Source organism: Cibotium barometz, chromosome 31 (genome assembly GCF_041138505.1).
Source record: "Cibotium barometz isolate CiBa-2024 chromosome 31, ASM4113850v1, whole genome shotgun sequence".
NCBI lineage: Eukaryota > Viridiplantae > Streptophyta > Polypodiopsida > Cyatheales > Cibotiaceae > Cibotium > Cibotium barometz.
The window spans coordinates 47,711,610-47,730,586 of NC_141076.1; the positions used below are offsets into that span (position 1 = coordinate 47,711,610).

At 47.5% G+C, this 18,977-nt stretch overlaps 1 protein-coding gene across 2 annotated transcripts in view; it reads right to left on the reverse strand.

Moving 5' to 3' along the window:
* Positions 1–18,083, reverse strand: part of LOC147620948 (uncharacterized) — a 64,874-nt gene extending 46,791 nt beyond the window's left edge. For both annotated transcript variants that reach the window (XM_086825219.1, XM_086825218.1), the window contains exon 1: positions 16,601–18,083. In XM_086825219.1, coding sequence (XP_086681345.1) covers positions 16,601–17,220 — 620 coding nt within the window. In that variant the 5' untranslated portion in view covers positions 17,221–18,083. The remainder of the gene's footprint in view (positions 1–16,600) is intronic.
* Between the last annotated feature and the right edge of the window lie 894 nt (positions 18,084–18,977).

Genomic DNA, 18,977 nt, shown 5'->3' on the forward strand with positions numbered 1-18,977 from the left:
CCAGATGGAGCCAGAGACAGAGTTACATTACATATGTCACTGTCCAGTATATTATCAGATACGAGGCCGTTTTCACTACCTGTTCAGAGAGGGTTTCGGACCACTTTCTAGAGTCATGAGATACCAGGATCAGAGATGCCTCGGATTATACTTGCTGGAGCTGCGTAGACATAGAGAGGGTCTCTTGAGAGGGAGGGGATCAGAGAGGGAGAGACACCTACAAAGGCAGATTATAGACTTCTTTCGACCAGAGATTGAGCATTCAGGCCAACAGGCATTGCAGCTAGCCCCAGAGTATAGCCGCACCAGATGTATACACTGATTGATCGGGCTGTAGAGCTGGGGCGGTCCTGGCGCCCCAAGATGAGAGGCCCATCCCAACACCGACGGAGACTACAAAGGATCAAGACCATACTAGCACGGCATGGGAGACGTCCAGTCAAAGTACTCACCATGGAGGACATTGAGGATATCCACCATCGACCGATGAGAGACATCTTTGGATAGTGATGTATATGATGCTTACCTTTGTTGCTGGAGTTTTCCTTCCCAGATGTTATCCATTAGGAGCTCCTAGTACCTTACTTTTCCTTATAGTTGTTGTTTCAATTTCAGTTAGTTGTTTAGTTGTTTTAGCTTTTCTTACACATACATTGTATCAGATCCACCAATTGTTGTAACCTTTTTGGTCTCATAGGTCATTTTGGCCTTTTGAGGACGTTAATATCTCATCTCCTCTCTCTCTCTCTCTCTCTCTCTCTCTCTCTCTCTCTCTCTCTACTAGACTACCAACATCAATGTCCCCATCCGCAAAGCAAGAGACCCCGCAAACCTAGGTAACTACAAGACTATCATGATTGGTCACACAATGGCCAAAATCTATGGGGCAATACTAGAGGACATGATGATCTCTATGGCAGAGAGGATGGGAAACAGAGCATCAAGCTAGGCAAGCTTTAAGAGAAACTTCTCCACACTGAACCATATCTTTACTTACGAGATATCATAAAGGAGGTGAGGTCCTCAAAGAGACATGTGTATTGCTGCTTTGTGGATTTCCGCAAAGCCTTTGACTCCGTCCCTCGATCCCGTCTAATAGGACGCTTGCAAGAGCTCCAGTTCTCACATGAGATGATATGGGGTGTGATGGCACTATATGAGGCAGTACTTGGCTGAGTACGTGCGCCCCGTGGGACCTCAGGAGATATATGTAGCACTATTGGGGTTAAGCAGGGCTGCCCACTCTCACTACACTCTTTGGCCTATACATTGATGAGATCACAGTATTTGTGGATAGTTTCGAAGGTAGAGGTTCACCATTAGCTCAAATAGTAGTAACCATATTGCTATATGCTGACGACATTGTCTTGATCTCAAATTTAGCTGAGGGTTTACAGAAACACTTAAATGCATTGGACAGATTTTGTAGGGAGAGACCTTACGGTCAATTTGGGCAAAACCAAGGTTATGGTTTTCAACACATCTTATGCAGTCGCCTCACGATTTTCGTTCATATACAAAGATGCCCCAGTGGAGATTGTAAAAGTATGTGTATCTAGGAGTCACTTTTACAGGCCCTTTGTGCTGCATGGCCACAACTACAATGACCCGCTTGCGAGGGGGCATGCCTCCCTAGCCCGTATGCAGAGACAGTGTTTCAAGGCACATTTCCAAGAACCTTGCACTAAGTGTTGACTCTTTGATACTCTAGCACGACCAACGACTATGTATGGTGCACCCTTTTGGGGGCCAGGCCTAGGGAAGGATCACTGGAGGAGCATAGAGAGGCTATAGGTGAGGATGTTGTCACACATGATCAGGAGCAAGCCATCTGTACCACATTTCTACATGAAGAGTTTGGGGTGGCCCCACTGGTTACAGATGCCCTTTTTCACAGTGTCACTTATATACACGCTTGACAAAGATTGCCTCCCACGACTAGCACTAGAGTCCTCTATGCAATTATACTGCGAGAGGGAGAGGGAGAGGGAGCGATTGAGACGAGCTGGACTGCCCTCCTCCTCAGAGACACAGGCACCACCATTACCGACACATGCATGGTACTCTGATGTAGTCAAGTGGTTTCATGCACATGGCATACAGATGGACTATCTCCCCCCATTTCAGTATAGCCTGGACTCCCCCTACCTTGATCTCTCACGACAGGAGATCAACCGGATCATCCAGTTAGATCTACTCGGGCTACACATACGCCAGACATGGGTGTCTCCGTCAGAGATTGGTAAGAACTGTGAGTTCTACAAAGATCACTTCTTGAGACTCTCCAAGGATGGATTCTTTGAGATCCCGAGATACATACAGATACACATGCCACCTGCTATGCGTATCACGATTAGCCAGCTCAGGGTTTCCACCCATCGCCTCAAAGTAGACATTGGCAGACTTGAGGATATCCCACATGAGGAGAGGACATGCATAGTATGCACCACAGGAGCAGTAGAGGATCACGGCCATTATATGTTCAGTCACCCAGCTTACTACGAGATACGGGGGAGATTCTACTGCCTCTTCTGAGAGGGATTCGGACCACTCACACGGGTGGTACAGTTTGAGGATCAGAGGTGCTTGAGCATATACTTGATGGAGCTCAAACGACACAAGGATGTAGTGTTGAGGCAACATGCTGAGAGACAGCCCCGGCTCCGACACGACACCTCACAGAGAGCCATCACAAATTTTTTTGTGGTACACAAGTCCACATCAGAATCCACTGCCCACAACAATTCCTCTACTACGTCATCAGAGTCCACCACCCGTACCCACACTCTAGCGCCACCGCCCACAGGAGTTCTTAGCGAGAGAGCTCGATCCATTTTGCAAGCCAGACATCCCCGACTTAGAGCATCAAGTCCCTCCACCACACACAGATTCGTGAGGTTCTCCGCCGACATGACACGCTCCCATCACAGAGATATGGCATTCACTCCACCATCAGATCGATTCTCGCTGAGGCGGGTATCGTCATTAGCTGATCACAGCATATCTCCCTCTACACAGGATCATTTGTTGATCAGGTGGAAGGCGGACATGCAGGCATACATGGCAACTCAGCTAAGAAAGATGGAGGAGGAAATGGTCCAAATGTTGGACGCAAAAACCAGCCACCACACCTCACTAATCACAGAGCTAGAGGCCCAAGTCGCCACCCTTAAAGTGGAAAACGATTCCTTGAGGGCATACTCAATTCGAAGAAGGAGAAATTCAACTATCCCTCAATGATGAGCTGAATACACTTAGAGAGCAAATGAAGACCCTCCAGGTGGCAGGAACAAGAGGGGCAGAAGGCAAACGAGGCAACCACATGGGCCGAGGTGATTAAGAAGACATAGAAACAAGTGGAAGAAGCAGGCAGCTGGATTGAGGTTGCCAAGAAGCAACGGAACCCACCATCATCCCCAAACATCATCAATGACACACTCGAAGAGGAGAAAAGAAGGAAGATTAGGGCATTGAATGTGAAAGTGGTGGGATGAAAGGAAGGAGCCTCGCCGAAAGAGGACGCCATAGCACTATGCAGAAAGCTGGAAATCGTTGATACGCCCTTCGTCGAGGCATGGAGGGTGGGCAAAGACACCACCAAGGAACGCGCACTTATCCTCAAGTTTGTGGGGTAGGAGGCAAGGCAAGCATTCCTTACCAAAAGGCAGGCACTAAAAGGAGAGAAGACTTACCCCGAAGACGATCTCACACTAGCACATGTGGCACACAGGAGGGAGTGCATGCCACGCATCTTGGATGCACGGAAGACAAGGAAATGGGTAGTGTACAGAGATGGGAGGGTGATCATCACCGAGCGACGTGCCCAATGACAGTGCGAGACCTATGAGACCAAGCTAGAGATTGTGGTTTGGAACTACAATGGCGCCTTAAGGACAGATGCAGGTCTGTTCGAGGAGACATTTAGAGGGAGAGACTTGGTCTTATACACAGAGACACATCAGTGCCAATGGAGTCGGCTTCCAAAGGTGAGAGCATACAGATGGGAGTCTGTTCACCGCCCACACCCACGCACAGTATGGGGTGCCCGAGGGTCGGGAGGAGCTTCAACATGTGCTACAAGTGGTCGGACGGGATGAGGCCACACCGTTTTTGTGGGTGAGGATGCAGACACAGAGGGCCCGAGACATCTACCTTGCAGTGTGCTACTTTGCACCCTCCAATTCTAAATATGCCACCCAAGGAGAGTCCCCGTACCTGCCCCTTTATGATGACATTATGAAGTTTTCCAGTCTAGGGGACATCCTCCTGACTGGAGACTTCAATGCCCGCACCGCAGGTGCACAAGTACCCTTCTTTGAGACAGATGATCCCATGTACCAGGAGATTGACACTGTGGGTACGGATCTAGAGCGGACATCACAGGATACGGTAGCCCGCACAGACAATGGAGAGTTTCTTAGCCCTTGGCGGGGCTCATAGGCTAGCCATTTATAATGGCCTGGCTAGATGGCCTAGATCCAACTCCTTCACCTCCTACCCCTTCCGACATGGAGCCAGTACAGTGGACTATCTAACGGGGTCCCTCTCTCTGATCCCACTCATTCCGGAGTTTACCATCTCTCCTCGCACCCTCGGTGTTGCAACCGACCATGCATACCTAGCCTTCTCCCTCACATGTCGATACACCATCCAACCACTTGCTTTGCTCCATCACCGTCCAAGATACCACTTCACCAGAGAGACCTCTTCCATCTATTTTGATCACATCTGTAAACCAGCCTTGACGGGCGGTGATACAAACACTTGCACATAAAACACTTCAACGCCATTGAGGCCCTAGAAAAAGAAAACAAACAGGGGGAGCTAGAGTGCTCCTGCAAACAGTACACGGACACCGATTGGCCCCAAACCGCAGTGGCGCCCCTTGCGGTATTTCTTTAATTGAATATAAGAGCTTTGATTACAATATAAGGCTGGGAACTCAGCCGTCGCAGTAGAACCCTTGAAGCCTGCAAAGAACCTGCATCTAGCTTCTTGTCCACTCGGCATCCACAAACAAGTCCAGCCATTGTTCACATCGAAAGACTCTCTCACATTGAGTCTGCATACAGAAGCTTTCTCCCATGATCAAGGCTGCCACAACCATCCATAGCCTCTCACACTATGAACAACATCACACCCTGACACATCCAGTGCTTCTGCATCACAACACAGACTCCCAAACTGTCTCTCAAAAGAGTATCACAGCACAGCATACCATACAGTCGACACACCTGTACAAACCCTCTCTACCTTCCAAGGGTACTATCCATCTCTGTCATGGATTCCCTATCCCCTGTCCAATCAGTAGCAAGGCTGTACCAAACATGTGTCCACTCCTGTACCTTCTGCCTGCATGTGACCTATCTCCTGGAGAAACCCAAAAACATGTTTCCTCGAGAAACCTACGACCTGTTTCCACATGAAACCCTTAGGCCTGTTTCCCTTTGAAACTTCTGTCCTGTTTCCATACATCTAGTTACCTGTTCCCTCACGAAACATCTGGCAACATAGAGATGCCCATAACTGTAGGTCCCTCTGTTCCTTTCTAGCAGGAAGAAAACAATCTGCTCCATAAGCACGCAGCCATGCGAGCTTGCATCACTCCCATGCCAAGAAACATAGCCAAAAGACTTGTACTTGCAGCCAAAAACCCAAGCACATAGCTGAATTTGCAGCCAACCAAAAACAGCCCATAAACAGTCCATAAACTGTCCCAAAACAACCCTGTTGCAAGAGGGATTAGCACCATGTGCACCTCTGTAGTCCTGGCCACCTGAGCACCAAGCGAGAGAGAGAGAGAGAGAGAGAGAGAGAGAGAGAGAGAGCGCTGCAGTCTGCCTGCTTTCCACGAGCCAAAAAGCACACGCATGGCCTAGCTTTCTATGTGCCGTCTGTACCCTGGAGATGTGCTGCCTACGGCTGTACAAGACTGAACTGTCCCGCCTATACCTGCTGGACAGAACTGTCCTTATCCGCCTGCATGTACCTGTTCGTACAAGTTTACACCTGCACAGTAGGCACCTGCACCTGCAGCACCCGTACCAGCCTGTACCAGCCTTCTCACAGCTGCTGTACTGTACGGCTATTCTCCACGCAGTCAACCGGCCTGCTTTCTCCTCTCTTCCACGCAGCCACCCAAAAAGCACATGCGCCTCTCTTTTCTGCCCGCCAGCCCCTCTTCTTCAGAAAAGCACACACGTGGCCCCAAAATAGCATAAGGGCCACGTTTTTTTCATAAAAGGCATTAAAAATGATTTTAAAGGTTTTTAAAACCTTTTGAGTTAAAATCTCTTTGCCCCCCTTCACACTTGGGGTTGTCCACACATGGGCTCCCTTTTTGACTCCAACCTGATGCCATTCACACTGTCCACCATGTCCCCGTGCACACCTGCATATTGTCCAGAGAAAAACACAGGGTCGTGACAACATCTACCGCATCCTCTCCGACCTCGACACCCACATCCCACTTGATGGGCTTTACCACACACACACCTCTCAACCACCCTCCATACGTCCACTGTAATTGCCTTCCCGCACTCCGGAGCCACTTTGGGTGAGGATGTGAATAGGTACAACTAGAGTTGGGCGAGTGGACCCGAGTCATTTGACTCGCCAAGGCTAACGGAAGATGGAAACAACCATTTGTGCAAAGTGGCAGTTGTACAGATGGTTGGGTGAGGTGAAGTGGCAGTCGTTTCACTGAAGTCCAAAGGGAGACTTGGCCCAGGTTACCTAAAGATGGAAACAACTGGATGTGCAAGTGGCAGTGTGCATGGAGTAGGGTGGGAGAGAGTGGCAACTGGCTCACTGAAGTTAGAAGGAAACTTGGTTGTGGAAAGCACTCATATCCAGCCAAAGGGCAAAGTGGGTGCAAAGCAGAAGGTACAGCCCGAGACGGAGTTCAAGCAGGTAAAACTTGGGACCTAGCCGTCCAAGCAGAGCTTGTTGGAATGACGTCTATGAAGACTGGGATCTTCACAGTACGGAAAGACACATTCAGAACTAAAGGTTCAAGGTGATGGTGCAGAGGCTCATGTGAAGGTCGTTATGGTGTCATGGGGGCCTAAACAAGACTAAGTGGAGGGACTTTGCGCCTTGGTGAACAGGAACAGGTAGATTCAGACTTAAAGGTCAACACCGCTCGACCAAGTTTCGGGGCAATTTGGCTAGAGCATGGCAAAGCAAGTCTTGGTGTCAAGGCAAGCTAGAGCACTCAAGTCAGGGTGAACCAAGGCCGAAGAGGTGCAAAGGTTCGAATGCCAAAGGATCGCGGTGGTTTCACTTGGTGTCAGGTGGGGCCAAAGGCACTTTGTCATAGAGGGGATCAATGCACCTATGTACCAAAGCAGGTTGAAGCAGGGCAAGAAGGTCTAAGGCAACCAAGTGCAGGGTTGGAAGTGGCACAAGAGGGGGCAAACCAAGCTGGAGTCAGTGAGGTGGGCAACTCTTGTCCATGAAGATTTCTGTACATAGAGCTCAGGGGGCATTGGTGAACATCAAGGCTCAAGACAATGCTCCAAAGGAAAGGAATGTGATATCAGATTTGAAGAAAAGATGTTGCAACCAGGTTGGTGTCAACTCAGCAGACAAGCCTCGACTTCCATAAAGGCTTATGCATTCCGGGAAAAATTGCATTGCCTCAGGTAATCACTCAAACTTAGCTCAGACAAGAGCTTCAGCGAGACTACACAGTCACCTTTGTTAGAAATAATGTCCTGACATTATTATGGGCAGTGGCCAATGTATTAGGACCGGCCGGGCACTTTTTACTCACTTTAAGTGAGGTTTTTTCCCCGCGCCCAATAAGGCGCCCAACTTACCGTTATGTGAAACGGGCACCAGTTAGGGTTATTATATGCCCTAAGTTTTGTAACAATCTTATCTTCATAATTCGAGCTCCATCGTTTTGCTCCAGGCCTCCACACGTTTTTCTTCTGTTTCTTCGCGTGCTCCACACCGTCTCTCACTCACAATTGGTATCAGAGCTGGTTGTTGTTCCTGCTCCCGCCTTCCCTACTGCTGGTGAAGCACTTTCGTCGCGAAGAACACTCTCTACTGTGCTCGTCGCCTGCTTTTGGTGCTGAAAAACAGGTCGCCCTCCTTCTACAGACCTGGGCGACTGCTTTCTGTGTGTCTCGGGCACTGTTCTGGTGCAAAAAGCAGTGCTGGTCGCTTTTCTACAGGCCGTACAGCATCTGTGCAGCACGTGTGGCTGCTGGTTGCTGTTTTTCTGTCCGTACAGGTCTGTACGACCAGTTTTGCTGCTGTTTTCTGATCGTACAGCAGCCGTACAGCTGTCGTACAGCCCTATCTGCTGTTTTCTGTCCGTACAGTTCCGTACAGCACCTGCTGGTTGCTGTTTGCTGTCTGTACAGCCTTCCGTACAGCGTTGTACCGTCTTCTGCATCAGTTCGTACCTCAGCAATCTGCAGCAGCAACTCGGGTGAGTCTACCTGCTGAATTTTGGAGCTTAACTGTGAATTTTGTCAGCAAATCAAGTCCGAAATTTGGGGCTTTTGCTGTTTTTGTGTTGCTGCACAATCTGTGACAGCTCCCACAGGTTTTTTGTGGGAATCAGAGAAATTTGAGCCACCAGAAATTTGGGGCTTTTGTTGCTGTGCTGTCTATCTGTGTGAAACAGACAGTCTCCAGCAATATTTGTGGACTCTTGTGCAGTCAGTCTCTTTTGCAGGTTACAGTTTGCTCTCATGGCACAGAACACTGCTGATGTGTTTGGGATTTTAGCCCAGGAAGATAAGTTGGATGGAACCAACTATTCCCTATGGAGCTTTATGATCAGGAATCTGCTAGTTGCAAAGAATTTGTGGAATTATGTAAGTGGAGCTGAGGCAAGGCCTATGCATGTGGCCCCAGCTACCCCTCCACAACATGGCAGGCAGCAGGTTGTACTACCAGCTCCTCAGGCACCTACACAGGAACAAACTAGGTGGGATTCCAGGGATGCTCAGGCACTCTCTTTGATTGCACTTTCAGTTAAGAGGTCCATTATTCCGCATATCCGTTCATGCAGGACATCTCAGGCTGCATGGGATACTTTGGAGCACATGTTTTAGGCTCGCAATGAGGCTAGAGTTGCCTTTTTGAAGCGGGAACTATCACACTTGTGCATGGATGAGGGTGATTCTATGCAGGATCATCTTACGAAGATTCAGGATTTGAGAGAACAGCTCTTGAATATTGATGAAATCATTTCTGATGCTGAGATGGTCACCACTACACTTAACTCTTTACCGAGCGGCGAGCTCTTATTTGGGTTTTCATACATCTCTTCACTTGTCCATGAGGGGTAATCCTGTCCCTCTATCCTTTCAGGAATTGGTTGGACTTTTGTTGCAGGAAGAGCAGACTCGGAAAAATGTCATGCAAAGGGGTGGTGAGCAAGCATTCTTTGCCAAGAACAAGGGCAAAGGAAAATCTGGTGCATATAAGCCTAAGTCAGAATCAGGACAGCCATCTAGTAAAGAGAAGGATGATGCACAGAAACCTAAAAAGAAGGGTAAGTGCCATTACTGCAAGAAGCCAGGTCACTATATTCATGAATGTTATAAGAGGATAGCCAAGGAAAAGAAGAAAGAGTCTGGTAATTCAGTTGAAGACTCTTCAGATGTGGATAACAAGAAAGATGATGCCACAGCCAACCTTGTGGAAGAGGATTGGTGCTTCTTTACTTGCAGCTATGATCCCTCAAATGAGGTTCATTCGCTCAGTGTGAGTGAAAGTGGTGATGTATGGTTCTTTGACAGTGGTGCCTCAAGGCACATCACGTCCAGAAAGGATTTGTTTGGCAAGATGGTACCTTCTTCTTGTGGCAGAAAGGTTACGTGTGCAAATAATGCTTCTTATCCAGTTCAGGGCACAGGGGATGTTATGCTTACAGCCATTAATGGCTCAGAGTTTCTCCTTCAGGATGTATTGTATGTGCCTGGGATAAAGAAGAATCTTCTCTCAGTGTCTTCTTTTGCAAAGAGAGGGCTGGTTGTTTCCTTTTGAGGATACTAAATGTATGGTCCGTGACAGGGAAAGTGACTTTGCTTTGGTTGCTACAGGGACCTTATGTCGCGGTTTGTACCGTCTTGATCCTTATGAGAGGCACAGTGCATGTGTTGTTTCTACCTCTACATCTGCTATGCAGGATGCAGAGTTGTGGCATGCCAGGTTTGGGCATGTAAATTATGGCAGTCTCATGGCACTTCAGAAGCTGAAAATGGTAGATGCCCTACCTAATTTAGAGACTCCTCCCAGACATGTGTGTGAGGGATGTATTTTGGGAAAGATGCATCGTCAGGCTTTCAAAAAGGATGGAGTTGTTAGAGCTGTCCGCAAATTGCAGCTCATTCACAGTGATGTATGTGGTCCAATGAGGACACAATCCTTGGGAGGTCATTGGTATTTTGTTACTTTTATTGATGACTTTTCCAGATATGCCTGGGTGTATGCTTTGAAGAACAAATCTGATGTCTTTATGCATTTCCGACATTATGTCAACATGGTTGAAAATGCAACAGGACAAAAAGTGCAGACTCTCAGAACTGACAGAGGGGGGGAATACTTATCTAAAGTATTTGATGCTTTTTGTTTAGAGAAGGGCATAGTACACCAGTGTACTACACCATATACACCTCAGCAGAATGGTGTGGCCGAACGAAAGAATAGGTCACTCATGGAGATGGCCAGGTGTATGCTGAAAGCAAAGGGATTGCCACATAAGTTTTGGGTGGAAGCTCTTATGTGTGCCACTCATGTGTTGAACAGGTGCCCTACAAAGGCACTCAGATCTGTTACACCCTATGAAGCTTGGTTTGATCGGAAACCTAGTGTTGATTATTTTCGTGTGTTTGGTTGCTTGGCTTATGCACATGTACCACAGGAGCTTCGTGGGAAGCTTGATGATAAAGCCATAAAGTGCATATTTGTTCGCTACAGCAGTCAAAGTAAAGGGTACCGTCTCTATAATCCTGTCACACGGAGGATTTTTGTGAGCAGAGATGATGTTTTTGCAGAGAATTCAGCACAACCCATTGCTGAATTTAAATTTCAGCAACCTCAGGAGTCTTTTGATGTATTTGAAGGGTTGTTACCCATTGGCATGGAAACCACAGCTGATATACCGGCTGAATTTCAGAATTTGCAGCCACCACCTCGTGTGTTTGATGCTTTAAATCAGCCCCAGGCTGAGCCTGACATACAGCAAGCAGAAGAGGATATTGTTGTACAAGAGAGGACAGCTTTGCAAGAAGCTAGAACCATTCCTCGTTGGGCTATACAGACTCTTCAAGAGAGTAGACTTGCTGCTCCATTACCAGGTAGGACACGTAGGAGTACACGTGAGGCTGAAAGCTCTCACTTTTCAGAGTCAGCTTGGGTGAGTTCTCTTATGGATGAAGAGGAACCTGAGAGTTTTGAAGATGCAAGTGAAAATCAGCATTGGATGCAGGCCATGCAAGCTGAATTGGATTCTATTGATAAGAATCATACATGGGATTTGGTGGATTTGCCTCCTGGCAAGAAGGCAATTGGTACAAAGTGGGTTTATAAGGTTAAACGCAAACCAGATGGTACCATTGACAGGTACAAAGCAAGGCTGGTTGCTAAGGGCTATGCTCAGAAAAAGGGCATAGATTATGAAGAAACTTTTGCCCCCACTTCTCGTGATCTTGAGGAAGAGGTTTATGTGATACAACCTCTTGGTTTTGCTATGTCTGGTCAAGAGCACAAGGTGTGCAAGTTGAGGAAAGCTTTGTATGGCTTAAAACAAGCACCGCGTGCCTGGTATGCAAAGATTGATGCATTTTTGACTAGCCAGGGGTTCACCAACAGTCCAACTGAAAGCACCCTCTACATCAAGAGAGATGGGGGGGATATTTTGATAATCATTCTTTATGTAGATGATATGTTACTCACAGGTACTGATGCGGATAAAATTTCAGATTTTAAGTCCGAACTCAAATCTGCATTTGAGATGTCAGATATGGGTATGTTGCACTATTACTTGGGCATACCCTTCATACAAAGTGAGAAGGGTATCTTTATGTTACAGTCGAAGTATGTACAGAGACTGTTGGAAAGATTCAAATTTCAAGATTGTAAGCCTATTTCCACTCCTATGGAACCAGGGCTGAAACTTACAGTACATGATGGCAGTGAATCGTTTGATGCTATTCTCTATTGTCAGGCTGTTGGGTGCCTGATTTACTTGTGCAACACCAGACCAGATATTCAGTATGCAGTATCCCAGGTGAGCAGATATATGCACAGCCCACGGATGCTTCATTGGCAAGCTGTAAAGCGTGTGTTTCGTTACTTGCAAGGCACCAAGTCTTATGGCTTGATGTTTCCCAGGGGGGGTGACTTGCATTTACATGCATAACTTCGACACAAGGCAGTCTACCAGTGGTAATTGTTTCTTTTTGGGACACTCATGCATTTCATGGTTGAGCAAGAAACAATCTACAGTAGCTACCTCGTCTTGTGAGGCTGAGTACAGGGCAGCTTTCACAACGACAGTGGAATGTGTTTGGCTACGCAGACTCTTGGCAGATCTTCATCCTTTATTGGAGGAGCCTACTCCGATTCTCACTGACAGTCAGAGTGCTATTGCAGTAGCACGGAATCCTGTGTTTCATGCACAAACGAAACACATAGAGATACATTATCATTATGTCAGAGAGAGACTTCATGCAGGGGAGATCAGCATGATCTATTGTCCAACACATGACAATGTCGCAGACATTTTCACCAAAGCTTTACCTCGAGAAAAGTTTGAAGCTTTCCGCAAAGCTTTAGGCTTACTTCCTTTTGGTGATTGACATCATGCCTTGTACCCACATTGGCACTGCAGGGGGGTGTTAGAAATAATTTCCTGACATTATTATGGGCAGTGGCCAATGTATTAGGACCGGCCGGGCACTTTTTACTCACTTTAAGTGAGGTTTTTTCCCCGCGCCCAATAAGGCGCCCGACTTACCGTTATGTGAAACGGGCACCAGTTAGGGTTATTATATGCCCTAAGTTTTGTAACAATCTTATCTTCATAATTCGAGCTCCATCGTTTTGCTCCAGGCCTCCACACGTTTTTCTTCTGTTTCTTCGCGTGCTCCACACCGTCTCTCACTCACAACCTTGCCAAATTTTGGGGGATTGGGAGACTCTCAAGCAGGGGCTTGAAGTCCAGGCCTTTAGATGAAAAAGATAAAAATACAAAAACATGCACCGTTTTTCTTTGTAACGGGTTAGACACTAACCTTGCTGATGGCTAGAAAGCAGGGTTAAGACCTCTTGCATTTATTTACTACTTACCACTATGCACAAAGATCATACTTCGAGGTGCATACACTCAACCTTTGGTTTCGAAGGCAATTGACGACGGCGTCAATTCCATAAAGGGGGGGGGGGGTGTATGTGAGGTGGGAATACTATCCAAGGCCCTTGGTGCCTTGGGGGTATGCTAGCCCACGCCAAGGAATATGCATCTTTATGGGGATGAGGTCCAAGGGAGCGGCATAGCACAGACCCATGTTAGGCACACGTAGAAGCACTCACGCACCAGGTAGGCACGTTAGGCCTCCCACGTTGCGAGTGAGGTTCACGGTGCCAAGTGCTCCCGGGGGATGCCCTCCCTGCCTTGACGGTGAAATTGCTGAAACGTGGAAACGGGACCGAAAACGGTGGAAACGGCGGAACGGCGAGCTGTGCCGTGCCGACGGGTTGAGACGCGGCCGGGCCGGCGGATCATGGCAAGTTGTGAGCCTCGGCTGTGGGGGCCGGGCCAGGCATGAAGGCAAGTGATCAGTGAGACCTGCAAGGAAAACGCGCGAGACCCGAGACGGGCCGGTGGAGCCGTGTCATGAAGCTTGGTTTGTGGAAGGCCACCCCGCGGCTAGATGTCCAATGCCGCTCCACCCGGGCTTGTGACACTCCCATTTTCACTTGTTTATCATCTAACCTATTTTCCTCTCCCTCTCTCCTATGTTTTGCTTCCGCATTGTGCAACTCTATCATGGTATCAATCACTTAGGTGACCAGCACTACAAGGCGGCGTGGTGAGTTTCCTTCCTGCAAGAAGTTCAACGTTTTTTGGGAGCAGAAAAAGGCTTGTGTTTTTTTTACCTACATATGCAGCAGAAAGCTGTGTGTTGTGCAATCTTCCAGGCAGCTGCGTTTTCTTGATCACTTCGTGGCTAGGTTTTCCTCTAGCTGCTGCGTTTTCACCTGAAGGCTGCGTTTTTTCACATTGGTGGCTGTGTTTTCTTCTGGGGTGCTCTACTTCAGCTTGGTGGCTGCGTTTTTGTGGTGGCAGCAGCACTCTCTTTTCACTTTATCATGGTATCAGTCGCTTAGGTGACCAATACTACAAGGCGGCGCGGTTAGTTTCCTTCCTGCAAGAAGTTAAACGTTTTTTTGGGAGCAGAAGAAGGCTTGTGTTTTTTTTGCCTACATATGCAGCAGAAAGCTGCGTGTTGTGCAATCTTCCAGGCGGCTGCGGTTTCTTGATCACTTCGTGGCTACGTTTTCCGCTAGCTGCTGCGTTTTCATCATGAAGGCTGCGTTTTTTCACATTGGTGGCTGCGTTTTCTTTTGGGGTGCTCTACTTCAGCTTGGTGGCTGCATTTTTGTGGTGGCAGCTGCCAGCAGCACTTTCTCTTTTCCATCATCCAGTGTTGGTGGTGGTGCGTGGGCTGCGTTTTCAGCCCTAGGCTGCAGTGGAGGTGTTTCTTCGCTTGTGCTTCAACCTTGCCTTCGCTTGCGAGGGGGCTGCCGGTCCTATGCTTTCACAGTATTGATGTTTGGAGCAAAGCTATGGACAGCAATCGGTGGTCCTCTTCTTCGCATGTGGAGCGCCACAAACTTCTGGCATCTTCAGCCTGCCTCTTCTTCGATGGATCTACCTACTTTGTGGGTGTTTTCCGGCAAGTTTTGGTGGACTGTTTGCTACTGTCCAGCCCCTCTCTCTCTCTCTCTCTCTCTCTCTCTCAGTTTTGAGAGGGGGCTACTTGTTCCTCGTACCTCATTCCGTTGGAGAAGTAGTGGAGATTGGTTGTGGAGTGTTCAGATCACCAGTGGCACAAAGGCTTGCTTGCAGAGGTGTGCTAATGCCATGGATATGGGTTCCCTCTTGGAGGAAGCATCTATCCTTGTTTCTCAAGAGCAGGTAAGGTTCTCTCCTAGTGGTCACGATCAGGCACTTGCTACGGTGCAACAGACAAGACGGTGTCACTGCTACTCTTCTGGAAAGCAGGTTCATTTGACCAAGGATTGCAAGACCAAAGGTCCAGCCCGAGCTAGGACCAAGTTTTCAAAGACAGGCAATGATCATATACAAGATGATGACTCTGATACTTCGAGTGTCCCCAAGGATGCAAAAGCCAACGAGGACCTGGATGGTCAATTTCTATAGTTATAGAGATAGTTCTCCCCCATGTCCTTCCAGCCAAAGGAGGCTTGTGGGCAGGAGAGGAGGCTGTTAGTAGCTCCATTTCTGGACATGGGAACCGTGAGTCGGAGTTCCAAGCATTAAAATATCTAGAGAGACAAGTTCATTTCAGAGCTATCGACTAGATGTGTTCCACGTCTATTGCTTGGTGTAGCAAAGATTATGGACTGGATGAGTTCCAAGTTCATTGTTTGAGGTTTTTTGGGACGTGATGTGTTCACAATCCACTAATGGGCGTGGTGTGTCCGGCAGCTCATCATTCTATACTAGGAGCTCACTGCACACTAGTCTGTGAAGTCAAAGCCAATAAAATTTCTTTGTTGTTCGTGGTGGCATTGTGTTTCGAGGAAACAGGTTGGCAAGTGCTCTTTCCGAGGTGTATCCGGTATTGTGCAATACTAGAGTGTTCATGGTTGCATCTTCATCGGCTTATCTTCTTGAGACTATTTATGTCCTTTTCTCCTGATAGTAGGTCGTGAGAGGCTGTCAGCCAGCTCTACAAGAGTCAGCCAGCTTGCTTTGCATCACTATAAAAGGGGCCCCCCATTTTCACTTGTTTATCATCTAACCTATTCATAGGCACATGTTCTACACCATCTTTTGGCTGGTATTGCCATTGTAAAAGCCTCTTGCTACATAACATGATGTTCATTGTCTGATGTCTCTTTGTCTCCTTTGCTCTCCCTCTCCTATATTTTGCTTCCGCATTGTGCAACCTTATCACAGACCAGGTGGCAATAGGATGCAAATAAATAATGCCGATGAACCATGCTGTTATAAATGACTAATAATTACTCATTAAAATGCATAATATGCTCTTAGATGCTAGTCTTACCACAGGAACAGCACTGAGTAGGTGAAATTTGCAGGCATGAGTCAACACAAGCTGCACACCTGGAAATGGACTCCAAAGACATGGCCATAGGGCACATACAGATGTTGTCCATAAGCCATGTTGCAATGCATTACTAATCTCACCACCACATGGACGACACAACAGAGATCAATACGTGGTGAACTGTCACCACAGCATAACACTGCAGCTATGCATTAGTGCATGTTCTTGCACCAGAGGGCTGGAATTGCACTCTAAAGGCAAAATGCAGCTTTTTTCATGCAAAAAATAGCAGCAAAAACTTTGTTTACCTTCCAGCCCGATAGTAGTACATGTCTCTTGAAGCAGACGACACATACCCAGCTGTCTTGGACCATCCAGCTCCACCCCGTGGTACAGAGCCCGTGGTCTGGGCACGGGTCCTGAAGTAGAGTGTCGCAGACTCCAATGCGCATCTGACAAGGGCTGCATCCTCTGCACTCAATTCCATGATGACAGCACCATGTCTGGACAGACAACCAGAAAGCTCCTCCACTGCCCTTGTGTACACAGCAGAGGGTGGCCCATCCTCTGGCAGTATGTCAATGAGTTTAACCCTAGGCAGGCAGCATCCACTTTCAAGAAGTGCTGGTAGGAAGGGGAATCCTGGGGCTGCGCTGGACGCCAATGGCATGGCATGTGAAACCCCTCCTGGCATAGCATGCGAAACCCCTCCTGGCATGGCATGCGAAACCCCTCCTGCTTGTGTGGATGAAAGGGGGAGGGCTAGAGATAGACCTGAGACGCTCTGTGAGGGATGATTTGGTAAAGAAAAGCTGCTCTGTGGCTGTGGGGGTGTCTGCATCCCAGAAGGACTTGAAACCCTAACCGGCGCAGCAGACGGCGATGGTCCAGGTGCCATTGAGGGAATCGGCAAACCAATTGCAGCCATCACATGCACTATAACTTAGACATGTATGTGAGACTCCTGATAAAGCGCCTTCCATAAAAGGAAAAACACAGGCATCCACAATTCAAAAAAATGGAAAAGCTTGATGTGCTGTGCGACAAGCCAATCGGAAGTTCTCTGCCCGTGGCAAATGCTAAATTCCTGCCGAACCAGGCTCCAGAAACGTTCCTTCGCGCAGCTATCGCGCACTGGGAGCTATGGTTTTGACGGTTATCTTCTGTGCTAATCAACGTGAAGGCGATGGACAGAAGCGGCAAAGAGGGAGAAGAAGAAAACAGGGAAGCTCTGTGAGGCGATGGAGAATCCGGGTTTTGGCAACTAGGGTTAGGGTTTTGGATGGGAATCCCCAAAAGAAACCCTCAGAGCGAGAGGTACAGTTTTCGGGAAAAGGGGGAACCTTTACAGTGGTTGGGAAAAAATGTAGCTATGGCGATGGACACTAGAAGAAGAAAGAGGGGCTCTGCGAGCTATGGAGGTGTTTTTCATTTCTAGAAATTACGTGCAGAAAAACTCTTTGGTCCTGCTCAGTCTTCCTTCCCCTGTTTTTGCCCCGCTCTTTGTACTGCATTTGCATGTCCGTGTATGTATACATAGGCATACCCATGCATGCACATGCAATGTACATGCTGCCACACACATTGCCGTACCTTGCTCACGTGACAACTGACCGTACGGACCTTGACCTTTCTCCTTGTCTAAGGAAGGATCTTTAAAGTTTACACACTGCCCAAAGTTGGGCAGGAAAAGATGGCCTATATAGCTCGGCACAGAGATGGAAGGCGAGCGTCTTTTGACTCGTGACCTAACAGTTGAGAAACGAGTGAGGAAGGCGGGCGATTTGTAATGGCCTTCAACGTAGGGGGACTATTTCTTGATAAACCTACTTCCTTTCTAGAATCATTATTGTCATGGGTGGTGGGAAGTAATCTAAGCCATATAATCAATAACTAATTCCTTTTTTTAGATAGCCAAACAAGCCAATTTAGGAATTCAAATCTAAACAATGTCTATGCGAAATCATTAACTACTAATATCTTTCTGATTTCCACCATAAAATAGTACCCACAAATACTCAAGGTCTTTATATGTGCATACTCTATTTAATTTTGTTCACAATGTGCAAGAAAAAAATAGAGGGGGAATGAGAGAGGATGCTCCGAGAGGTAGGGACTTTAGAGGAGAGAGAGAGAGAGAGAGAGAGAGAGAGAGAGAGAGAGAATGATAAGTTTGTTTATTGGAAATCTCAGGGTTAGCCTATGCATGTTCAACTCAAAGTGGCACAATCCATTAGATATGATTAGCATCATATCTTTTTTCTTGTCTTTATTGCCATGGCCAGGCAAAGCTTTGCATCAAATACAACAACCAATTAGATTTATGCTATGGAAAAGAGCAGGAAATAAGCCACGACAGACGTGGATTTCTTGGGAACATGTTACTGCTCCAAAGAGGAGTGGAGGGGTAACCCTATTAGATGTTAGATTACATATAGTCACTAAGGAGATGGCCTTTATTGCAAGATATATGTGTATCTCAAGAGCCATGGGTGGTAATGGTGGCTAAGGCCCTCATAGAGGAGGTCGCACTTGTGCATGGTAATACTAGGATTGATAGTACATAGTGGGATGTAGTGAATGGTTCCCAACAGGTTCAAGTGGTGGCTTCGCCACTCCTTACTCATTTGATGATCTCATGGAAGGAGGTGTTGGCACACACTATGCAGGTGAGGTGTTGGATAC